The sequence below is a fragment of the Bos mutus genome, chromosome 18, assembly GCF_027580195.1.
Source record: "Bos mutus isolate GX-2022 chromosome 18, NWIPB_WYAK_1.1, whole genome shotgun sequence".
Lineage (NCBI taxonomy): Eukaryota > Metazoa > Chordata > Mammalia > Artiodactyla > Bovidae > Bos > Bos mutus.
This window is the reverse complement of record NC_091634.1, coordinates 438,570-461,689: the sequence shown is the minus strand read 5'-3', so window position 1 is coordinate 461,689 and position 23,120 is coordinate 438,570. Positions and strand designations below refer to the sequence as shown.

Here is a 23,120-nt window from a genome sequence, read left to right as displayed (position 1 = left end):
TTAGAATGGACTGGTTGGATTTCCTTGCAGCCCAAGGGACTCTCAAGAGTCTTCTCCAACACCACAGTTCAAAAGCATCAATTCTTCGGCGCTCAGCTTTCTTCACAGTCCAACTCTCACATCCATACATGACCACAGGAAAAACCATAGCCTTGACTAGATGGACCTTTGTTGGCAAAGTAATGTCTCTGCTTTTGAATATGCTGTCTAGGTTGGTCATAACTTTCCTTCCAAGGAGTAAGCATCTTGTAATTTCATGGCTGCAGTCACCATCTGCAGTGATTTTGGAGCCCAAAAAAATAAAGTCTGACACTGTTTCCACTGTTTCCCCATCTATTTGCCATGAAGTGATGGGACCAGATGCCATGATCTTAATTTTCTGAATGTTGAGCTTTAGGCCAACTTTTTCACTCTCTTCTTTCACTTTCATCAAGAGGCTTTTTAGTTCCTCTTCACTTTCTGCCATAAGGGTGGTGTCATCTGCATATCTGAGGTTATTGATATTTCTCCCAGCAATCTTGATTCCAGCGTGTGCTTCTTCCAGCCCAGTGTTTCTCATGATGTCCTCTGCATATAGGTTAAATAAGCAGGGTGACAATATACAGCCTTGACGTACTCCTTTTCCTATTTGGAACCAGTCTGTTGTTCCATGTCCAGTTCTAACTGTTGCTTCCTGACCTACATATAGGTTTCTCAACAGGCAGGTCGGGTGGTCTGGTATTCCCATCTCTTTCAGAATTTTCTGCAGTTTATTGTGATCCACACAGTCAAAGGCTTTGGCATAGTCAATAAAGCAGAAATAGATGTTTTTCTGGAATTCTCTTCCTTTTTTCATGATCCAGCGGATGTTGGCAATTTGATCTCTGGTTTCTCTGCCTTTTCTAAAACCAGCTTGAACATCTAGAAGTTCACAGTTCACATATTGCTGAAGCCTGGCTTGGAGAATTTTGAGCATTACTTTACTAGCATGTGTGATGAGTGCAATTGTGTGGTAGTTTGAGCATTCTTTGGCATTGCCTTTCTTTGGGATTGGAATGAAAACTGACCTTTTCCATTCCTGTGGCCACTGCTGAGTTTTCCAAATTTGCTGGCATATTGAGTGCAGCACTTTCACAGCATCATCTTTCAGGATTTGAAATAGCTCAACTGGAATTCCATCACCTCCACTAGCTTTGTTTGTAGTGATGCTTTCTAAGGCCCACTTGACTTCCCATTCCAGGATGTCTGGCTCTAGGTGAGTGATCACACCATCATGATTATCTTGGTCGTGAAGATATTTTTTGTACAATTCTTCTGTGTATTCTTGCACCTTAATATCTTCTGCTTCTGTTAGGTCCATACCATTTCTGTCCTTTATCAAGCCCCTCTTTGCATGAAATGTTCCCTTGGTATCTCTAATTTTCTTGAAGAGATCTCTAGTCTTTCCCATTCTGTTGTTTTCCTCTATTTCTTTGCATTGATCACTGAGGAAGGCTTTCTTATCTCTCCTTGCTATTCTTTGGAACTCTGCAATCAGATGTTTATATCTTTCCTTTTCTCCTTTGCTTTTCGCTTCTTTTCTTTTCACAGCTATTTGTAAGGCGTCCCCAGACAGCCATTTTGCTTTTTTGCATTTCTTTTCCATTGGGATGGTCTTGATCCCTGTCTCCTGTACAGTGTCACGAACCTCCGTCCATAGTTCATCAGGCAGTCTTACCTATCAGATCTAGTCCCTTAAATCTATTTCTCACTTCCACTGTATAATAATAAGGGGTTTTATTTAGGTCATACCTGAATGGTCTAGTGGTTTTCCCTACTTTCTTCAATTTAAGCCATCTCTGTGGTCAAGGCCATCTCACACCTACCACCTCGCAGTCCACATAGTGTGCTCAGGGAAATTGAACTCTGTCCTCCCATGTATTGGCCAAATCAGGAGTTACCTGAGCCCTAGGGGGTCTTTCCGTCCTCTACAGTGTTGGGCATAGACCTAACCCAACACTGACCCATAGAACGTCATTTGAGTTTGCTGGTAGTGCTCCAAAAAGGACGACAGTTTTAAGGGACGTGTTGGTGTCGTGGATACTTGTGATGAGTATGTCCAGCTTGCAAGTCCTGGACTCCAGAGCTCAGTACACATTGCTTTGAACAGTAACTAAAGGCCTTACCGTTGAAGTCTTCCTTAATCTTGACAGTTCTGTTCCTGTGTAGGGTAGTTTAGAAACTAGTACAGATTTCTAGTCTACAGGCAGGAAGGAGGGGAGAAATTTTTATAGATCTTACGTGCTCTACCTGAGGAGGGGCAGCATCATGGCAGGAAGTAACTTTGTGGTTTTGACCAAATTTGCATTACTGCCCAGAGCCTCCTAGGAAAGACTGAGAGAAAGTCCTTTCTCTCATTTGGAGCCTGTATGCTGTATTTTTTATGAGTCTCAGATGACTGTTAAGGAAGGGGAGTGGTTCTGAGAACCACATCATTTTTTTTTCTCTTACTTGGAGTTAAGATCACAGAGATTCCCACCACTGTTGTCAGAATGTCTTCCCGAGGTCTACAAAGATCCACATTCCTTGATGGCCACAATCCACTGGTTGTCATTGGTTGTAAGAGAACCCTGATAGATACAGAACAGTTGTAAGGGGAACCATAATAAGTATGGAAACTCTGGTATATAGTGTCGAAGACTGCAGCCAATTAGATGAAATGTACCTCTTCTAAAAATGTAGCTAGAGGGAATTCCCTGGTGGCCCAGTGGTTAGGACTTACACGATTTCACTGCCAAGGGCCCTGGTTCAATCCCTGGTTGGGGAACTAAAATCCCTTAAACCTCAAAGTGTCGCCAAAATAAAGCAAAAGTGTAGCCAGCAATGTTTCTGTGACTCTGCAAGATCACAGATCCTGCAAACCTCAGGACTTGTGGGCACGCCTGTCTTATGTAGCTAAGGATGCTGTCAGGGAAATTAGGCTTTGAGGATCGCTGTAGCCTCTCAGTGATGTTCACCTCAAGGCCCTTACCATGCAGGGAGGAAAAAAGGGAAGAGGTTTCATATTCCGAGGATGTGGCTCTTGGCTAGTGTGGCACTCCTCCTGATGGATAGAGATGTTTGTAGCTCCCTGTATTTGCTGCTACTCAGACAAGACTGGCCTTCCAGAGGGCATAAGGAGAAAGGTGCTGGAGTCAGTACAGGGTTTCTTAGCCTGTTTTCCGTAAAGAGTGGGACATGGGCTTTTTGTTGTGTTTTTTTTCTTGAGCCAGTTTTTAAAGCTTTATAAGGATACAATTTTCATGTAATTAACAGCTTATAAGTAAAATACACAGTTTTACAAATTTTGACCAATGTACAGACCTCTGAAAACATCATCCTACTCTTGATAATGACCAGATCTGTCATGGTGTATTTACCTCATGTCTTTTTATCATCTCTTCTTGCTTTCCCACCTCTCCAGGTAACCGTTTACTCTCCCTTATAATAGATAACCTTTGCATTTTCTTATGTCATGGGACTAAGCTGTTCTTTTTTTTTCTTTTCCTGGTTTTGTTTGTTTTGTAATTACTTTGAGATATGGGTATCTCTTTTTTTCCCTGAGTAATATTCTTATCTTTGGATATGCCACTGTTGATTTACTTATCCATCTCTTTATGGTTCTTCAGGTTATTTCTAGGCTGTGACTATTGGAAGTAAACCTGTTACAAACATTTGTGTTAGTTTACATGGATGTGTGTTTCTTTGATTTTGTGTCAGTACTTAAACTGGGATGTCTGAGTTACAGGATAGATCTAAAATGATTGTACTTTTTTTTTTGGCATATTAACTAGCAGTATGCTTCTTCTACATCCCTGCTAATGCTTGATATGATTTATAGCAGCCCTTTTTAAAAACTAAATAGTGCTATCTCGAGGCTTCCCCAGTGGCCTAGTGGTAAAGAATCCACCTGCAATTCAGGAGACACGAGTTTGATCCCTAGGTTGGGAGGATCCCCTGGAGGAGGAAATGGCAACCCATGCCAGTATTCTTGCCTAGAGAATCCCATGGACAATGGAGATTGGTGGGCTGCAGTCCAGTGGTCACAAAGAGTTGGACATGACTGAGTGACTGAGCATGCACATACAGAGTGCCATCTCAGTGTGACTTTAATTGCATTTTTTAATGATTTGTGGTTTTGAGCACTTTGCAAGTCTTTGCCACCTGTATATCTGTTTCTGTGCTGTTTCACTTCTTATTTGCTATTTTTAAATATGCATTATGACAGTTTCCCAATTCATTTACAAATAAGACACTGAAACAGCAAAGACATGTGGAATTTTACTCTTTCTTAAATGAGTAACATTTGCCATATGGAATCATTGTTTTTAATACAGGTAGGATATTTCCTCATTTTTCTTCAAATTTTCTGAGTTATGCACAATGTCATGACCACATCCCACACATATTTAAGGTCAGTCTGCCTTATAAACATGACCTCCATTACTTAAACCCAGGTATTCAATAATACAACAAATGTAGTCTTACTTTATAGTGTTTCCCAATCACCACTAATTTGGAATGTGGTCAGAGAAGGAGCTGAAACTTTCTTTGTGTGTATATGTGTTTGTATTTGGCTGTGCCATGTGGCCTGTGGGATCTTAGTTTCCTAACCAGGGATGGAACCCGCACCCCCTGCATGGAAGCATAGAGTCTTTTATTTTTTTGAACTTTCTATTTTGTAGTAGAGTATAGCTGATTAAGAATGTTGTGATAGTTTCATGTGAACAGTGAAGGGACTCAGCCATACAGTATACATGTATCCATGCTCCCCCAAACTCCCCTCCCATCCAGGCTGCCATATGACATTGAGCAGAGTTCCTTGTGCTATAGAGTAGGGCCTAACTGTCCTGGAAGTGTGAAGCCACTGGACTGCCAGGGAAGTCCTGTGGAGCTGAAAAATTCTACCCAAGTTCCACCAGGCTTTTGGTGGAAAACTGCACATGTGCAGGAGGAGACTTTACAAGGCAGGCAGGCAACAGCTCAGGGCACCATGACCTGACTGGACGCTCAGAGGCCTCAAAGACATAACTTACTGACCAGAGGGTAGGCGTGTCCCTGAACACACTGGAGCATCCCTGGAAACCCTCACTGGCCTGACCTTTTTAGCGTCAGGGTATCTGAGTGGTCATGCTATTCTGAGTTGCCCCGTCTGACTCACTGGTTACTTTGCAAGGGCTTCTTACACCAAACTCTCCAAAACTCTTTATCTCTCCCTTTCTGTAACTGTTGACTATTTGCAACTGCTTTTACCTTCTGTGGATCTCACCACGTTTGGCTGCTTTTCCAGACACTTGGACTTCAGGGCCACTACTCACTCCTGGTTGGGGCAGGGTCTCAAGAACTGGGGTGGGAGTGTACAGGGCAGGGGCCTGGGGCATGCACTCTTTGCTCTATACCTTAGGAGGGACATGTATCAAGTCTGTGGGGACACCTGTGATCTAAGGTTGTATCTCAGGAGGAGGAATACGGGTACAGTGGTGATGGAGGAGCACAGTAGAGAGTGCCAGATCCAAAATGTCAGTTGGGGAGGCTGGGATGGTACAGGGGCCGCAGGAGACGCCTAGCATGTGTCTGCCCATTGTGGAGAGGCACAAAGGACCCTCTGCGCTGAATCCTTGCTTCTCCCTCTAAAATCACCAAAGGCTAGGCCCTGCCCAGAGTTCCTGGCAGATCTGCCCCTGGAGGCTTCTGAGGGAGGCAGCGCAGTTCATGGGGATCCACAGGCTCTCCAACTTAGCCAGTAGTACCCCACCATCCGTCACTCATGCATCCAGTGGTGGTTCAGTCGCCCAGTTGTGTCCAACTCTTTGCAACTCTATGGGCTGCGGCATGCCAGGCTTCCCTGTCCTTCCCTTGTCCTGTTAGAGAAACCCGTGTCCATAACTTTGGTGCACCCTGGTAAGAGCATGCACAAGTTGGGATTCTGCCTCTTAAGTGAAAAGGCAGGATTCAGCCTCTGAGTCAAAAATCTCATTTTTGGCCTCTGGAGCCAACTAGGGACTCACTAAGTGATTGGATTATCTAGGATAAATCATCTTGTATATTGGTGCTTCCCAGGTGGTGGCGCTAGTGGTAAAGAATTCACCTGCCAATGCAGGTGGTTTGAACCCTGAGACAAGAGTTCGATCCCTGGATCAGGAAGATCCCCTGGAGCAGGGCATGGCTACCCAGTCCAGTATTCTTGCCTGGAGAATGCCATGGACAGAGGAGTCTGGCGGGTTACAGTCCACGGGGTCGCAGAGCCGGACACGACTGAAGCGAATGAGCACACACATATGAGCTGGCTGTTTCATGGAGTCTGAAATAGTATCTTTTCGCCAACAAGCAAAGCCTTTCCCTCCTTTGAGGTATAAGAACCACTGTCCAGTGTTCCTCCTTCGAAGAAGGCAATGGCACCCAACTCCAGTACTTTTGCCTGGAAAATCCCATGGATGGAGGAGCCTGGTGGGCTGCAGTCCGTGGGGTCGCGCAGAGTCGCACACGACTGAGCGACTTCCCTTTCACTTTTCACTTTCATGCATTGGAGAAGGAAATGGCAACCCACTCCAGTGTTCTTGACTGGAGAATCCCAGGGACGGGGGAGCCTGGTGGGCTGCCGTCTATGGGGTCGCACAGAGTCGGACACGACTGAAGCGACTTAGCAGCAGCAGCAGTTCAGCGTTCCTCCCTAGTCGTTTTAGCTTACGTGTGTGCTCAGTCGCCTCCGACTCTTCGCGACTCCTTGGACTGTAGTCCGCGCCAGGCCCCTCTGTACATGGGATTTCCCAGGCAAGAATAACTGGAGTGGGTTGCCCTTTCCGTCTCCAGGGGATCTTCCCGACCCAGGGATCGAAGCCTGCACTGGTTGGCCGACTGTTTACCACTGTGCCACCTGGGAGTGGATGCCACGGTCCCTCAGGGGGTTGCAAAACCAATGCTTCAGATGAACAATAACTCCGTTCACTGCGCCTCTAGAGCGAGAAACCCAGAAGAGGGCACGCCGAGAAGCTTCCATTAAGAGGCGAAGACCAATCAGAGCGAGGGATTCCTGCGCCAGCGTCTCGCTTTGGGGAGGGACTTCCGGCGTCGTCGTTGGGGCAGTGATTTTTTTCGCGCCCGTTGGGTCCTTTCCGGCTGCAGACCGTTGTGTCGGGATCTAGGTCGCCGCACCAAGAGGGTCCGAGAGGAGAGCCTGTACCCGCTGCACAGAGCCAGATCTGAGACTCGGCGACGCCGCCCGGGGTGACCCGCTCTAGGCCCAGGAGAGGCCCTGCTGTGCCCGAGTTCTCAGGCCGCTTCCGGACCCGCTCCGGCCAGAGTCCGATGGCGGCGGCGGCGCTGAGGGACCCGCCTCAGGTAAACGCTCGATCTCCGGGCCTGCACCGCCCTCACCCCACCAGACACTAAAGCTCCGAGCGCGAGGCTCCAGCTCAAGCGCCCGCAGCCGCGGGATCTAGGACGGTGGGGCGGTCGTGGGTGGGGCCCTGTGTCTGACAGTGTGATGGCTCGTGGGAGACGGTGACAGGCGGAGGGACCCCCAGGCGCAGAGGCTTGGAGGTCGGACTGAGGCAGGAGGATGGGGAAACCTGGGTCCGTCTTATATGTGCAGTAAACAAGAGTGTGAGGTGAAATCAGGCCTGGCCTGGCAGAGAGAGGTTGTTCCTTTATTCTGAGGGACTTGGGAACCATGGAGAGTTTTGAATGGACAAGGAACACTGTCAGGGCTTTAAAAGTTTTCAAAAACCTACTCCGAGAAGGAACGTACTGGAATGGGGTGACAGAGAAAGACACAGGAAGTTGAGTCTTCGTCTGAGGTCTCAGGGTCTGCTAAGAGGCAGCACTGAGCACTGAGCGCAGAGGTTAGTTAGGTTGACGTCACTAGGTTCCAGTGCCAGGTGGGGATACAGGCGAGGTGATACGCATTGAGCCCAGCCATGGTTGCCTTCCTTTCCCCCCAGGTCCTGAAGGTTGAAAAGGCACATATGGAACCTACCTAAAGCGGGAGAGGATGTCCCAGCCCCTCTCTGGTTCTGGGTGGCTAATACTGAAACAAAGTTCAGAGGGAAAGTAGGCAGTGCTTCAAAACAGCATTCAGGACTTCTCTGGGTGTGGGAGCCCTCAGAGTTCTGGGATAATACTAGATCATGTTTGATTTTGTTAAGCATGCTCTGGATGTCATATTCCAGGTACATAGGTGAGTCCACAGAGATGCCTGTGATGTGGGGCAGGGTGGTGGGAGAGCTGCGAGAGTGCAACTGTGGGGTCTGAAGATGTGAAGGAGTTTTGGTCAGCTGATGTGCACATCAAGAGGAAGTGCAAATTGAGGGCCCACAGGCCCTGGTGCTGGGGACTTAAGGGTAACAATGAGACCATGTTTGGCTGTGTCTTAGAGGCACAAAGTGGGAGTCCTCAGGGGAATTACCTGGTGGGAGGGATGGGGCCCTGTAAGCCAGGCCCAGAGTTTAGGTGGAGTTTATCCCTCCTGGGCACTGCCTTTTGTGGCTGAGGGCTCAACAGTGATTAACGGGACAGTGAAGAGACATCAGGCATCACTGGCACCAGACCCTGAGTGGACGAACTATGGGGGAAGATGACTGGAATAGATGTGTGAGATGGATTGTGGGTTTTCAGAGAGAGAATGTTTATGGTTTCAGCTATCTCATTCATGACAGGGTGGTGTGACCTTTGAGGACGTTGCCCTGTCCTTTAGTTGGAAGGAATGGAAGCTCCTTGATGCGGCTCAGAGACGCCTGTACCATGATGTGATGGTGGAGAACTATGCACTTATATCCTCACTGGGTAAGACTGTCACCCTCCCCAGACTGACCTGGGCTAGGCTCTGGATCTTGCCTCACCCTCCTTTCCTCAAGGCGTGCTCTGTTCAAACACATGCACCTTGGGCACTGTTTGTTTCCTCGGCTTTCTGGTTAGTTGTTTTGATAGGTAGGGCTGGGTTGTTTGCACTGCCCTTGTCTCGCCTTGTAGCCCCAATTATTATTTCCAAAAAGAAGGAAATAATATTACTGTTTTCTTTACAGGGTCATTGTAAGAATTAAATGAGATACTGATATATTATTGAAATATCTATATATATATATGAAATATATATAGTATTGAAACTATTTCAATACTAATAATTGAATAAGCATAGGGATTTCTGTACTCAACCCTCATATGGATATATTTGAAGTCAGCAATCTTGCAGTGAGGCTAATGGATTGCATCTTCCTTCCCTTTTACCTGACCAGGTGGTGTATCCAGATCCATGGCACTTCTGTGTTCCTGGTTTTGTTCCCTTTTATTATCTCACATTTCCTCATGTCTCTGTATGCCAAGAGTTGAAGGCATTGTCATGGTCATAACCTGGATCATGGGCTGTTTTTCAAGGATATCCTTTATGGTTCTGTCTGTAGTGTTTAGATCTCTTTTTTGCTTTTCTCTTATTGCGTTATAATTAACAGTACTGTATACATTTAAAGTGTACAGGGAGTTCCCTGATGGTCCTGTTATTAGGATTAGTTCTTTCGTTGCTGTGGCCTGGGTTCAATTCCTGTTTGGGGAACTAAGATCCCATAAACCTTGAGGTGGTGAACTCTGGGGGAGGATGACTGGAATAGATGTGAAGATGTGAACTGAATTGTGGGTTCTCAGAGAATGCTTATGGTTTCATCTATCTCATTCATGACAGATGGTGTCATGAATGAAGACAGCCAAAAAAAAAAAAAAAGTATACAGTGTTATGATTTTATATATATACACACGTATTATGAAATGAGGGCTATAATAAAGTTAATTAACATATCTGTTTCCTGATCTATTTACCTTTTTCATATGTGTGAGAACACTTAGATCTACTCTCTTAGCACATTTGAGGTGTACAATTGAGCATCATTAACTATAGTCTCTGTGCTATATTAGATCCCCAGAGCTTATTCACCTTATAACCAACCACCATTTTCTGTAGACCTGAGCCCCCATTCTTTGTTTCTGTGCTTTCAACTCTCTTTTTCAAGATTCCATATATAAGTGATAGCATACAGTATTTGGGCTTCCCTCGTGGCTCAGATGGTAAAGAATCTGTCTGCAGTGCAGGAGCCCTGGGTTCGATCCCTGGGTTGGAAAGATCCCCTGGAGAAAGAAGTGGCTACCCACTCCAATATTCTTGCCTGGAGAATTCCATGGACAGAGGAGTCTGGTGGGCTGTGGTCCATGGGGTCACAAAGAATCAGACATGACTGAGCGACTTTCATTCATTCAGTCATACAGTATTTGTTTTTCTCTGGCTTATTTTACTTTGTGTTAAGCCCTCCAGGTTCAGCAATGCATGCTTTCCTTTTTTGGCTGAGTGATAACTCCAGTGTGTATAACTACCAGACTATCCATTTATTCGTGTACAGATACAGGCAAGGCAAACCTCACAGATATTGCAGGTTTGGTTCCAGACCACCACAATAAAAAGTGAGTATGACCCTAAAGCAAGTGACAAAGTTTTGTTTCCCAGTGAATGTAAGTGTTACGTTCACGCTGTGCAGTAGCCTAAGTGTGCAATAGCATTATATATAAAATGACAACAAATATACTTTAGTTAAAGAGAAGTCTTCATTGCTAGAAAAATGTTAACTGTCATCTGAGCTGTATCTTTTTGCTCATGGAGGGTCTTCCCTTAATTTTGACTGATCGAGGTGCTGATTAATCAGGTTGCTGAAGGCTGGGGTGGCTATGGCAATGTTTTCACATAAGACGATGAAATTTCTCGCATGAATGGACTCTTCCTTTCATGAATGATTTCTCTGTAGTATGGAATGCTGTTTGATAGCATTTTGCACACAGTAGAAATTGTTTCAAGGTTGGAATCAATCTTGTCAAACCCTATTGCTGCTTTATCAACTAAGTTTATGTAATATTCTAAATCCTTTATTATCATTCCAACATTGTTCACAGCACTTTCACCAGTATACTCCATCTCAAGAAGTCATTTTCTTTTCTCATCTGTTAAAGTTTTGTTCTGAGAGTGCAGCAATTCAGTTCTCTTCTAGCTCCATTCTAATTCTAGTTCTCTTGTATTTTCCACCACATCTACAGTTACTTCCTTCACTGAAGTCTTGAACCCCTCAAAGTCACCCATGAGAGTGGTCTTCAATCAACTTTTCTCCAGATCCTGTTAGTGTTGATATGTTGATCTTTTCCCATGGTTCATAAATATTCTTAATGGCATCTAGAATGATGAATCCTTTCCAGAAGGTTTTCAATTTACTTGACCTGGATATATGAGAGGAATCAGGCCTTCCCAAGTGCTCAGTGGTAAAGATTCCAAGTGCCAACGTAGGAGACATGGGTTTGATCCCTGGATTGGGAAGATCCCCTGGAAAAGGAAATGGCAACTCACTCTAGTATTCTTGCCTGGGAAATCCCATGGAAAGAGGAGCCTGGTAGGCTACAGTCCACGGGGGTCAAAAAAGAGTCAGATGTGACTTAGAGACTAAACAACAACAACAATTAGAGGAATTCTTATCTATGGTGTCTATAGCCTTATGAAATGTATTTCTTACGGTTGGCAGTCTAGTCTACTTGATCCATGGGCTACAGAATGGATGTTGTCATACTAGGCATGGAAACAACATTAATGTACATCTCCATCAGAGCTCTTGGGCGACTGGGTACATTTTCAGTGAACAGTAATATTTTGAAAACAATCTTTTTTTCAGAGCAGTAGGTCTCAACAGTAGTCTTAAATTATTCAGTAAACCATATTATAAATCTATGCGCTGTCGTCCGGGCTTTGTTGTCCCGTTTATAGAGTATATGAAGAGTAAATCTAGCATAATGCTTTAGGGCCCAAGATTTTCAGATCAAAGAGCATTGGCTTCAACATCTAGTCACCAGCTGCATTAGCCCCTAACGAGAGAGTTTAGCTTATCCTTTGAAGCCAGGCATTGACTTCTCTCTCACTGTGAAAATCCTAGATGACATCTTCTTCCAGCATAAGACTGTTTCATCTACATTCAAAATCTGTTGTTTAGTGTCGCAGTGTTTATTCATTAGCTTAGCTAGATCTTTTGGATAACTTTGGTACAGCTTCTACATCAGCATTTGCTGCTTCACCTTGTGCTTCTGTGTTATGCAGACAGTTTCTTTCCTTGAACCTCATGAACTAACCTGAGCTAGCATCAAACGTTTTTTTTTTTTCAGCTTCTCACTTCTCTCAGTCATCACAGAATTGGAGAGGGTTAGGAATTGACTCCCTTAGGCTTTGGCTTAGGGAACGTTATGCCTGGCTTGATCTTGTATTGTTGTTCAGTCACTAAGTTGTGTCTGACTCTGCGACCCAGTGGACTGTAGCACACCAGGCTCCACTGTCTCCGGGAGTTTGCTCAAACTCATGTCCATTGAGTTGGTGATACCACCCAACTATCTCCTCCTCTGTTGCCTCCTCCTCCTCCTGCCTTCAGCCTTTTCCAACATCAGCGTCTTTTCCAATGAGCCAGCTCTTTGAATCAGATAACCAGAGTATTGGAGCTTCGACATTGGTCCTCCCAATGAATATTCAGGGTTGATTTCCTTTAGGAGTGACCGTTTTCCTCTCCTTGCAGTCCATCTGACTCTCAAGAGTCTTCTGCAGCATCACAGTTCCAAAGCATCAATTCTTTGGCACGCAGCCTTCTTTATGGTCCAGTTCTCATATCCATACATGACTGCTGCAAAAAATGTAGCTTTGACGATACAGACCTTTGTTGGCAAAGTGATGTCTCTGCTTTTTAATTAATATGCTTCTAGGTTTGTTATAACTTTCCATTCAGGGAATAAGTGTCTTTTAATTTCATGGCTGCAGTCACAATCTGCAGTGATTTTGGAGTCCAAGAAAATAAAATCTGTCACCACTTCCACATTTTCCCCCTTTGATTTGCCATGAAGTGATGGGACCAAATGCCATGATCTTAGTTTTTTGAATGTTGAGTTTTAACCTAACTTTTCACTTTCCGCTTTGACTCTCATCAAGAGGCTCTTTAGTTCTTCTTCACTTTCTGCCATTAGAGTTTGGGCTCACTATTCTGTTCCATTGATCTATGTGTCTTCTTTTATGCCAGTAACATAATATGTCGATTACTGTAGCTTTGTACTACTCTGAAATCAGGAAGTATGATGCCTCTCGCTTTGTCCTTCTTTGTCAAGATTGCTTTTGCTATTTGGAATTTTTTGTGGTTCCCTATGAATTTTAGGATTGTTTGTTTCTGCGGAAATGTCTTTGGAATTTTGATATGGATTGTTTTCTATCTGTAAATTGCTCTTGGTAAAATTAACAATATTAATTCTTGAAATCCTAGAACACTGGATATCTTTTCATGTATTTATGTCTTCTCCACTTTCTTTCATCATTGTCATATAATTTTCAGAATATAAATTTCTCAACTCCTAGGTTAAATTTATTCCTGAATATTTTGTTTTTGATTCTATTTAAAATAAGGTTGTTTTCTTAATTTTCTTTTCAGACAGTTTTTACATTCGTGTATATAAATGTAACTGTAACCAATTTGTATATTGGGTTTTTTTTTTTTGGTCCTGCAACTTTACTGAATTCATTTAGTAGAGTAGAATTGTGGGGTTTCTACATATGAGACTGTGCTACCTACAAACAGTTTTGCTTCTTCTATTCTTGCTGTTAAAGTGCTGGACTCAATATGCCAGCAAATTTGGAAAGCTCAGCAATGGCCCCAGGACTGGCAAAAGTCAGTTTTTATTCCTGTCCTAAAGAAGGACAATGCCAGAGAATGTTCAAACTACTGTACAACTGTGCTTATTTCACACGCTAGCAAGGTAATGGTCAAAATCCTTCAAGCTAGGCTTCAACAGTATGTGAACTGAGAACTTACAGATGTACAAGTTGGATTTACAAAAGCCAGAGGAACCAGAGGTCAACTTGCCAACATTCATTGGATCGTAGAGAAAGTAAGGGAATTCCAGAAAAACATCTACTTCTGATTCATTGACTATGCTAAAGCCTTTGACTATGTGAATCACAACAAAGTCTAGGAAATTCTTAAAGAGATGGGAGTACCAGACCACCTTACCTTTCTCCTGAGAAACCTGTATTCAGGTCAAAAAGCAACAATTAGAACCAGACATGCAACAATAGACTGGTTCAAAATTGGGAAAGGAGTATGATGAGGCTGTATACTGTCACTCTCTTTATTTGACATATATGCAGAGTATCTCATGCAAAATTCCAGACTGGATGAATCACTGGCTGGAATCAGGATTGCCAGCAGAAATATCAGCAACATCAGATATGCGGATAATACTACCCTAAGGGCAGAAAGTGAAGAGGAACCTCTTGATGAAGTTGAAAGAGGACAATGAAAAAGCTGGCTTAAAACTCGAATAGAAAGCTAAGATCATGGCATCTGGTCCTATCACTTCATGGCAAATAGATGGGAAAACAATGGAAACAGTGACAGACTTTGTTTTCTTGGGCTCCAAAATCACTGCAAATGGTGACTGCGGCCATGAAATTTAAAGACCCTTGCTTCCTGGAAGAACAGCTTTATGACAAACCTAGACAGCATATTAGAAAGTAGAAACATCACTTTGCCGACAAAGGTCCGCACAGTCTAAGCTATGGTTTTTCCAGTAGTCATGTATAGATGTGAGAGTTGGACCCTAAAGAAGGCTGAGCACCGAAGAATTGATGCTTTCAAATTGTGGTGCTGGAGAAGACTCTTGAGAGTCAGTTGGATTGCAAGGAAATCAAACTAGTTAGTCCTAAAAGAAATCAACCCTGAATGTTCATTGGAAAGACTGATGCTGAAGCTGAAGCTCTGGTACTTAGGCTACCTGGTGCAAAGAACCAACCCATTGGCAAAGACCCTGATGCTGGGGAGGATTGAGGGCAAGAGGAGAACGGTGCAACAGAAGATGAGCTGGTTGGATGTCATCACCAACTTTTTGGACATGAGTTTGAGCAAATTCGGGGAGATAGTGAAGGATGGGGAAGCCTGGTGTGTTGAAGTCCCAGAGGTGGCCCAGAGTTGGATGGGACTTAACAACTGAACAATGACATCAATTCTGATTTGAATGCCTTTTCTTTCTTTTTCTTCCCTACTTACTCTGGCTAGGGCTTCCTGTACTGTGTTGAATAAAAACAGAAGTGATGGGCATCCTCGTCTTGTTCCTGATGTTAGAGGAAAACCTTTTTAGCTTTTGAGTGTTGAATATAATGTTGTTGTTGTTGTTTAGTCATTGATTTGTGTCTCACTCTTTTGTGACCCCATGGACTGTAGCCCACCAGGCTCCTCTGTCCTTGAGATTTCCCAGGCAAGAATACTGGGGTAGGTTGCCATTTCCTTCTTCAGGGACTCTTCCTGATTCAGGCATCAAAACTGTTTCCTGCTTGGCAGGCAGATTCTTTACCACTGGGCCACCTGAGAAGCCCTGAATGTGATGTTAGCTGCAGGCATATCAGATGTGTTGAGGTACATTCCTTCTATATCTAACTTGTTGAGAGCTTTTATCTTGAAAAGATATTTAACTTTATCAAATGCTTTTTCAGCATGTATAGATATGATTATGGTTTTTATCTTCCATTCTGATAATGTGTTTGTCACATTTTTTTATGTTGCACATGATGTTTAACCATCTTAGCATCCCCAGGATAAATCCTCCTTGATTGTGATGTATGATCTTTTTAATGTGCTGTTGGATTTGATTTGCAAGTATTTTGTTGAAGAGTTTTGTATCTATGTTTATCAGGGATATTGTCCTATAATTTTCTTCTCTTGTGTTATGCTTAAGTAGCTTTGATATCAGAGTAATGCTGTTCTCATAAAATGAACTTGGAAGTGTTCCTGCTTCAAGTTTTTGGAAGACTTTTGCAGGATTAATATTAAGTCTTTAAATATTAAGTGGATTTCTCAGTGATTCTGTCTAGTCCTGAACTTTGCTTTGTTGGGAGATTTTTTTTATTAGTGATTACGTCTCCTTATCAGTTACAGATCTGTTCAGATTTTCTATTTCTTCATGATTTATTTTTGGTTGGTTTTATGTTTATAGGAATGTTATTCATTTCTTTAGGTTATCTAATTTGTTGGTGAAAAAATGTTCATTGTAATTTCTTCTGATTGATTGTATTCCTGCAGTATCAGTTGTGATATCTCCTCTTCTATTTCTGACTTTGAGTCTTTGCTCTTCATAATCTAACTAAAGGCCTGTCAATCTAACTAAAGGCCTTATGTCTTCTAAGAAACTGACTCGTGGGAATTCCCTGGTGTCCAGTGGTTAGGACTCTGTACTTTCATTCCAGGAGACCCAGGTTTGATCCTTGGTCAGGGAACTAAGATTCTTCAAGCCGCATGGTGTGGCCCAAAACAAAAAAACAAAAAAAAACCCTGTTAGTTTCATTGATGTTTCCTATCATATTCCTAGTCTCCATTTCATTTTTTTGCTCTGATCTTTGTTATTTGCTTATTTCTGATAATTTTAATCATAGTTCTTTTTCTCATGTCTTGAGGTATAAGCATACGTTGTTTATTTGAGATCGTTCTTTTATTCTTAATGTAGGCATGTATTGCTCTACATAATCCTCTTACAATTGCTTTTGCTGCATCCCACAAATTTTGGTGTGTTATGTTTTCATTTTCAGTTGTCTATATTTTTTTTTTTTTTTAACTTCTTTTTAACCCATAGGTCATTCAGGACCGTGTCACTTAAATTCCAATATTTGTTAATTTTCCAGGTTTCTTCTTATTAATGATTTCTAGTTTCATACCATTGTAGTTTTAAAAGATACTTGATACGATTTTTATCTTTGTGAATTTTTTAGTATTTGATTTTTGACCCAACATGTCATGTCTCCTAGAGAATGATACATGCACTCGAGAAGAATGTGTATTCTGCTATAATTGGATAGCATCTTTTGTACATGTCTATTAGGTCTGTTTGGTCTTAGGTGCAGTTCAAGTCCAATGTTTTCTTACCCAGAGTGGGATATTGAACCCTTAATATTATTGCAGCTATCTATTTCTACCTTCAGATTTGTTAATATTGGCTTTATATATTTAGGTGCTCCAATATCACATATGTATTTGTAATTTTTATCCTCTTGATGAATTGATTGCTTTTTTGTTACGTAATGACCTCCTCTGTCTCTTGTGACAATTATTTACTTAAAGAGTATCTCATCTGACATAGTATGATAACCCTGCTTGTTTTATTTAATCCCTGCTTTTGAAAAATAGGTATTTTTCTATTTATTTTTGATGTGGTGGATCTTTCTTGCTGCGTGGTCTTTTTCTCTAGTTGTGGTGAGTGGGGGCTGTTCTCATTGCAGTGCAAAGGCTTCTCATTGTAGAGTATGAGCTCTAGGTGCATGGACTTCAGCGGTTGTGGCTCATGGGTTCACCAGTTGCAGCTCCTGGACTCTAGAGCACAGGCTTAGTAGCTGTGGCACACATGGGCTTAGTTCCTCTGCAGCATGTGGGATATTCCCAGACCAGGGATCAAACCTGTGTCTCCTGTATTGGCAGGTGGACTCTTTACTAGTGAGCCACCAAGGATGCCCCATACGGGGTCTTAATTGTGGCTCATGGGGTCTTCATTGTTACATGCAAGGTCTTTTTTTGTTTCATTTGCACGTTTGTGCAAAGAGTTGTGCCTTCCAATAAAGTGAATGTGTACCTCATCAGCATTTCTTTCCATTCAGGCTTCTGGAGCGGAGAGGAGAAAGTTGAGACTTCCTTTGAACAGAGTGTTTCTGTGGCAGTGTCACAGGCCAGGACTTCCAAGGAACCTTCCTCTTCTCAGAAGACTCACCCCTGTGAAGTGTGTGGTCCAGTCTTGAGAGGCATTTTCCATTTGGCTGAGCAGCAGGGAACACAACACAGCAAGAAATTACTGAAGTGTAGGGCATGTGCAAAAGGATTTTCTTTCAGTACAGACCTTCGGCAGCACCAGGAGCCGCACAAGCAAGAAAAACCACCCATAATCAGCATGGACAGATCTTCATTTGTGAAGAGCTCCAATTTCCATGTGTCAGGAGAGCCTCTAACCAGCAAGCAAGTTGAGGATGACTTCAGAAGCACCTCAGAACATCTGAAGCAACAGGCCAGTCACACTGGGGAGAAGCCAAATACAGTCACCCACTGCATGGAAAATTTACAAAGCAAAAAAAGTCATTGTCCCAGGGGAGAATGCAAGAAAGCCTTCAGTCCCAAACACACACTTGTTCAGGACCACAGTGCCTGCCCTGAAAGACAACGTTTTGTGTGCAGTAAATGTGGGAAAAAATTCAAGTATAAATCCTCATTTATTGTGCACCAGAAAGCCCACACTGGTGACAGGCTTTATGAGTGTGGTGACTGTGGAAAATCTTTCAGAGGAAGCTCAGCCCTCATTCAACATCGAAGAATTCATACTGGGGCAAGGCAGTACAAGTGCAGCAAATGTGGGAAATCCTTTAGCCAAGAATTTGTCCTCATTTATCCTCAGAGGAGTAACACTGGAGAAAATTGCCATGTGTGCTATCATTGTGCACAGTCTTCTGGCCATAGCTCCATCTTTATTCAACAACGGACAGTTCACACTGGAGAAATCAGTTATGAATGCACTGAGTGTAGGAAGTCCTTTAAACGAAAATCAGATGTAATTGAACACTGGAGGGTTCATACAGGAGAAAGGCCTTATGAGTGCAATGAGTGTGGGAAATCTTTTACTTCTAACTCTGCCCTCCATTATCATCAGAGAGTTCACACTGGAGAAAAGACTCATAAATGTGGGGAATGTGGGAAGTCTTTTACCTCTAGCTCTGGCCTGCGTTATCATCAGAGAATTCACACAGGAGAAAGGCCATATGAGTGTACTGATTGTGGGAAGTCTTTTACCCAAATAAATCACCTCATTATACACCGAAGAATTCACACAGGAGAAAGGCCTTATGAGTGCAGTGAATGTGGGAAATCCTTTAGCCATAAATCTTACCTGTCTCAACACCAGAGAGTTCACACTGGAGAAAGGCCTTTTGAATGTAATGAATGTGGAAAATCTTTTACCTCTGGTTCTGCCCTCTGTTATCATCAGAGAGTTCACACAGGAGAAAAACCTTATGAGTGCACTGACTGTGGGAAATCCTTTACCAATGGACCAATACTCATCCGACACCGTCGAGTTCACACAGGAGAAAGGCCTTATGAATGCAATGAGTGTGGGAAATCCTTTACCCAAAGAAATCATCTCAACATACACCAGAGAGTTCACACAGGAGAGAGGCCTTATGAGTGCAGCGAATGTGGAAAATGTTTTACCTCTGGCTCTGCCCTTCGTTATCATCAGAAAATTCACATTGGAGAAAGGCCTTATGAGTGCAGCGAATGTGAGAAGTCTTTTACCTCTAACTCTGCCCTCCGTTGTCATCAGAGAGTTCACACAGGAGAAAGGCCTTTTGACTGCAGTGAATGTGGGAAATCTTTTAGGGATAGTTCCCAGTTGAATCAACACCAGAGGGTTCACACTGGAGAAAAGCCTTATGAATGTACGGATTGTGGGAGATCCTTTAGCCAGAATTCATACCTCTCTAAACACCGGAGAGTTCACACTGGAGAAAGGCCTTATGAGTGCAGTGAATGTGAGAAGTCTTTTACTTCTGTTTCTGCCCTTGGCTATCATCAGAGAGTTCACACTGGAGAACGGCCTTATAAGTGCAGTGACTGTGGGAAATCTTTTACCAATAGCTCGATACTCGTTCGACATCGGAGAGTTCACACAGGAGAAAGGCCTCATGAATGTAGTGACTGTGGGAAATCCTTTACCCAAAGAATTCACCTCATTATTCACCGGCGAGTTCACACAGGAGAAAGGCCTTATGAATGCAGTGAATGTGGGAAATCTTTCACCTCTCGTTCCACCCTTCATTATCATCAGAGAGTTCACACAGGAGAAAAGCCGTATGACTGCCTCAAATGTGGGAAGTCTTTTAGCCGAAAATCTAATCTCTCTCAGCATCAGAGAATTCACATTGGAAAAAGGCCTTAGATGTATAAGAAATATATAGTTTCATTGTTCAGTGTAATGACACTGGACCAAACTGTGAGACACTAATTGCCTCATAAATCCAAACACCAAGAGTAAAGAGAATCTTCATCATAATTTCACTTATGTGGGAAGTACATGTAACTGTGTTGCACACTAATCTGCTCTTGATAGATTTACATCACTTCCAGTGTCTGTCGCCATATCCATTTCACCTCTAACCTGGCAGGTCTCCACAGTGTGCATCAGTCACTACCCCAGCACGCTCAGGGAAGCGTACTCTGTTCTCTCATTTGTTGGAGGAAATTAGGATTAGCCTAAATAAACCCTTGGGATGTCTTCATTCCCTTTCTGAGCAGCTTTTGCATGGCCGTGATGCAATATTGGCCCAGAGAACATCAAGAGTTCATCTGGCAGCTTGCAGAGAAGGACCTCCATTTTCAGGGACATGTTGTTCTGAAGATACTAGTGATGAATTTTTCTAGCTTCCGAGTCACCAATTAAGAATTGCCAGCCACTGCTGGCAGATCTGCCTGACCATTGCTTTGGTTTCTACAATAACAAATACTTTACTGTTTAAGTCCTCCTTAATCTTGGACATTCCATTTACCATGTCATCTGCTTTATAAACAGAATTGGGCTGTACAAGCATGAAGATGTGTGCAGCCTCATGGGTGTATCAAATTTTCTGTGCTTCAGAGTAGACAATACAGAGGCAGAAATTGGCTTACTATTTTTTGCCAAATTTGCATTTCTGCCCATAGCCTCCTGTGAAAGGCTGCAGGGCTTTCTTGTCCTCATTTCAGGCCTGGATGCTATGATGAGTTTCAGGAGACTTAGATCCCACTGAGGAGGGGTCAGCTGTGACAACATAACTGCTTCTGGGAGCAGCATAAATATTTTCCCTTGTTCACAGGGGATGTCATTAGGGCTGAGGGGAATTTCTTCCCCAGGTCGTACCAAGAGTGAGGCAGGCAAAAAAGAATAAATATAGAAAAAAGGAGAATCTCATCCACAAATGTATTTGTGACCCAGGCCACATTCCTATTGACTCAGGTGGAAAGTCATTCATTGCACAATCTATTTGCTGTCTTTGAGGTAAAACTGATCCACAAAGGGCCTGAGAAAGTGGAATGAATATAGAATTGCCAAACCTACTTTCCAGAAAGTTGGACATAGAGGTTTGTTTTTTGTTGTTGTTGATTTTAATTGTGAGCCATTTCAAAAGCTATTTGATGAGTTCTGACATATGTATGGAAGTAAAACCATCATCATAGTCATGGTAATGACTATGTTACTGTATATTTATCTCACGACCTTTTATACTCTCTTTCCTTGCCCTTCACAACCCTCCATGTAACCATTGATTTATGTTCCATTATAATAGATAACTTTTGCATTTTCTAGAATTCATATGATGGGAAGTTACTCTTTCTCCTGCTTTTATTTAAGTTGCCTAAATACTTGAAGAGTCATCAATAATGTATGAGCAGCTCATACTTTTTTTCTAAGAAATATTCTTGTTTTTCAATATACCACTATTATCCATTCTTTTGTTTATGAACATTTGAAGTTTTTCTAATTTTTGACTATTGGAAAAGAAAGCTGGTAAAACATTTGTGTATAATTCTTTCTGTGGGTATATGTTTTAGTTGTCTTTACTTCAGTAACTCAGAGTGCAGAGTGTGAATCATAAGATAGGCGGGTGCTAACTCACCAGATTCTGGTCTGAACCAGTCATACCTGCTCTTCCAGTTTCGGTCACACTGTGTGGCTGTGGGACCGCAATTTCCCAGGGATTGAACCTGCTCCCTGAGCGGTGAGCACCTGGAGTCCTAACCACTGGACTGCCTGGGAAGTTTTGTGTTTTTCATTCTTAGCAGCAGTGTTTGAAAGGTCCATTTCCTCTTTTATCCTAGTGAATACTTCATTTGGTCAGTCTTTTTTTTTTCCTCTTAAGGAAGCTGTCACTTTAATATATTGTACATATATATATCTTTCTCCGTAAATGGGGTAGAGGATAAACTTCCAGGATATTAGTGATTTCATTAGGAATATGTTTATCTTAATTTTTTTAATTTTAATTTTTCTTCTGATCAGTTATTCTTAATTTTAACCCTTCTGATAAGTTCGTCATACTATCTCACTGTTGTTTTGTTTGCATTTCGCTAAGGATTCATGATCATTTTTCAGATATGTATTTGCTATCTCTATATCTTTAGTGGAATGTTCATATTTGCCGCCTAGTCTATGAGTTTTGGCTCTTTTCTTCCTTTCACAAAAGAACAGTGAAACAGCCAAGTCATACTGGAATTTCACTCATTTTGTGACTTTTTAATTTATGGAGTATTTTAATAATGGAATAATGTGTTCTAATTTTTTCACTTTTTTTATGCTATGTGCACTGTAACGGACACATATATCATTCACTTTTAATCTGTGTTACTAATGTACTCTCCATCACTTTCTAAAGTCCAAGCATTTAATAAAACCGCAAACCCTTGCTTAATAGTGTTTGACCAGTTTCCTGATTTATCATCATGGGGTTTGGGTTGGAGCAGAACTCTAGAGGAAGGGGAACAAGATGGCATCAGAATGAAGAATCTCAGAGCCCAGCTGGGCTGGAAATAGGGCAGTAATCAGACTCCCCACGCCCTGGCTCAGGCAGCCTGGGTTTGAATCCTGATCACAAAACATCATTATGACTCACAGGCAAATGATTCCCCACCTCTGGGCCTCAGTTTCCCCTCGTAAGACAGGTGTAAGATGTGGCTCTACCCATGAACCGTGGGAGGTTGAGCTGGAGCACCCATCTGCTGCCCCGTGACTGTACCCACAATCTCACTGGACCTCCCCACTAGCCTGGCCAGGTACCCCTCATTTCCCCTAAAGTCCCTGAGCCCCACTGGCGCCGAGTGCATTTGAGAAAGAAATGGGGCTTCTCATAAGCCACTGACACACTCACCTGAAGGAGGCAGAGGCTGCAGAGGGCTGGTATCTCAGTATGGGTTCCCCTCCTGGGAATCTCTAGGCAACTCACTAGAGCTTCCTGAGCCTATTTGCTGACTGACCTGGAGGTGAAGAAGGTGCTTACCTTGGTCCCTGTGAGAATCAATAGAAGTAACAAA

General features: G+C 42.8%; 1 protein-coding gene across 2 annotated transcripts; it reads left to right on the top strand.

The window, feature by feature from the left end:
• The first annotated feature begins 5,382 nt into the window (after positions 1–5,382).
• On the top strand, positions 5,383–22,501 carry LOC102265916 (zinc finger protein 256). 2 transcript variants are annotated; one of them, XM_070386891.1, is made up of 3 exons: positions 5,383–7,335; positions 8,652–8,778; positions 17,672–22,501. In XM_070386891.1, exons 1-3 carry the CDS (start codon positions 7,303–7,305, stop codon positions 19,993–19,995), a joined length of 2,484 nt encoding a protein of 827 aa, XP_070242992.1. In that variant the 5' UTR covers positions 5,383–7,302; the 3' UTR covers positions 19,996–22,501. The 2 variants fall into 2 exon arrangements, with proteins under 2 accessions (XP_070242992.1, XP_070242993.1); XM_070386892.1 differs by lacking the exons at positions 5,383–7,335; positions 8,652–8,778 and adding exons at positions 9,446–10,437; positions 11,062–11,139.
• Positions 22,502–23,120: the final 619 nt, after the last annotated feature.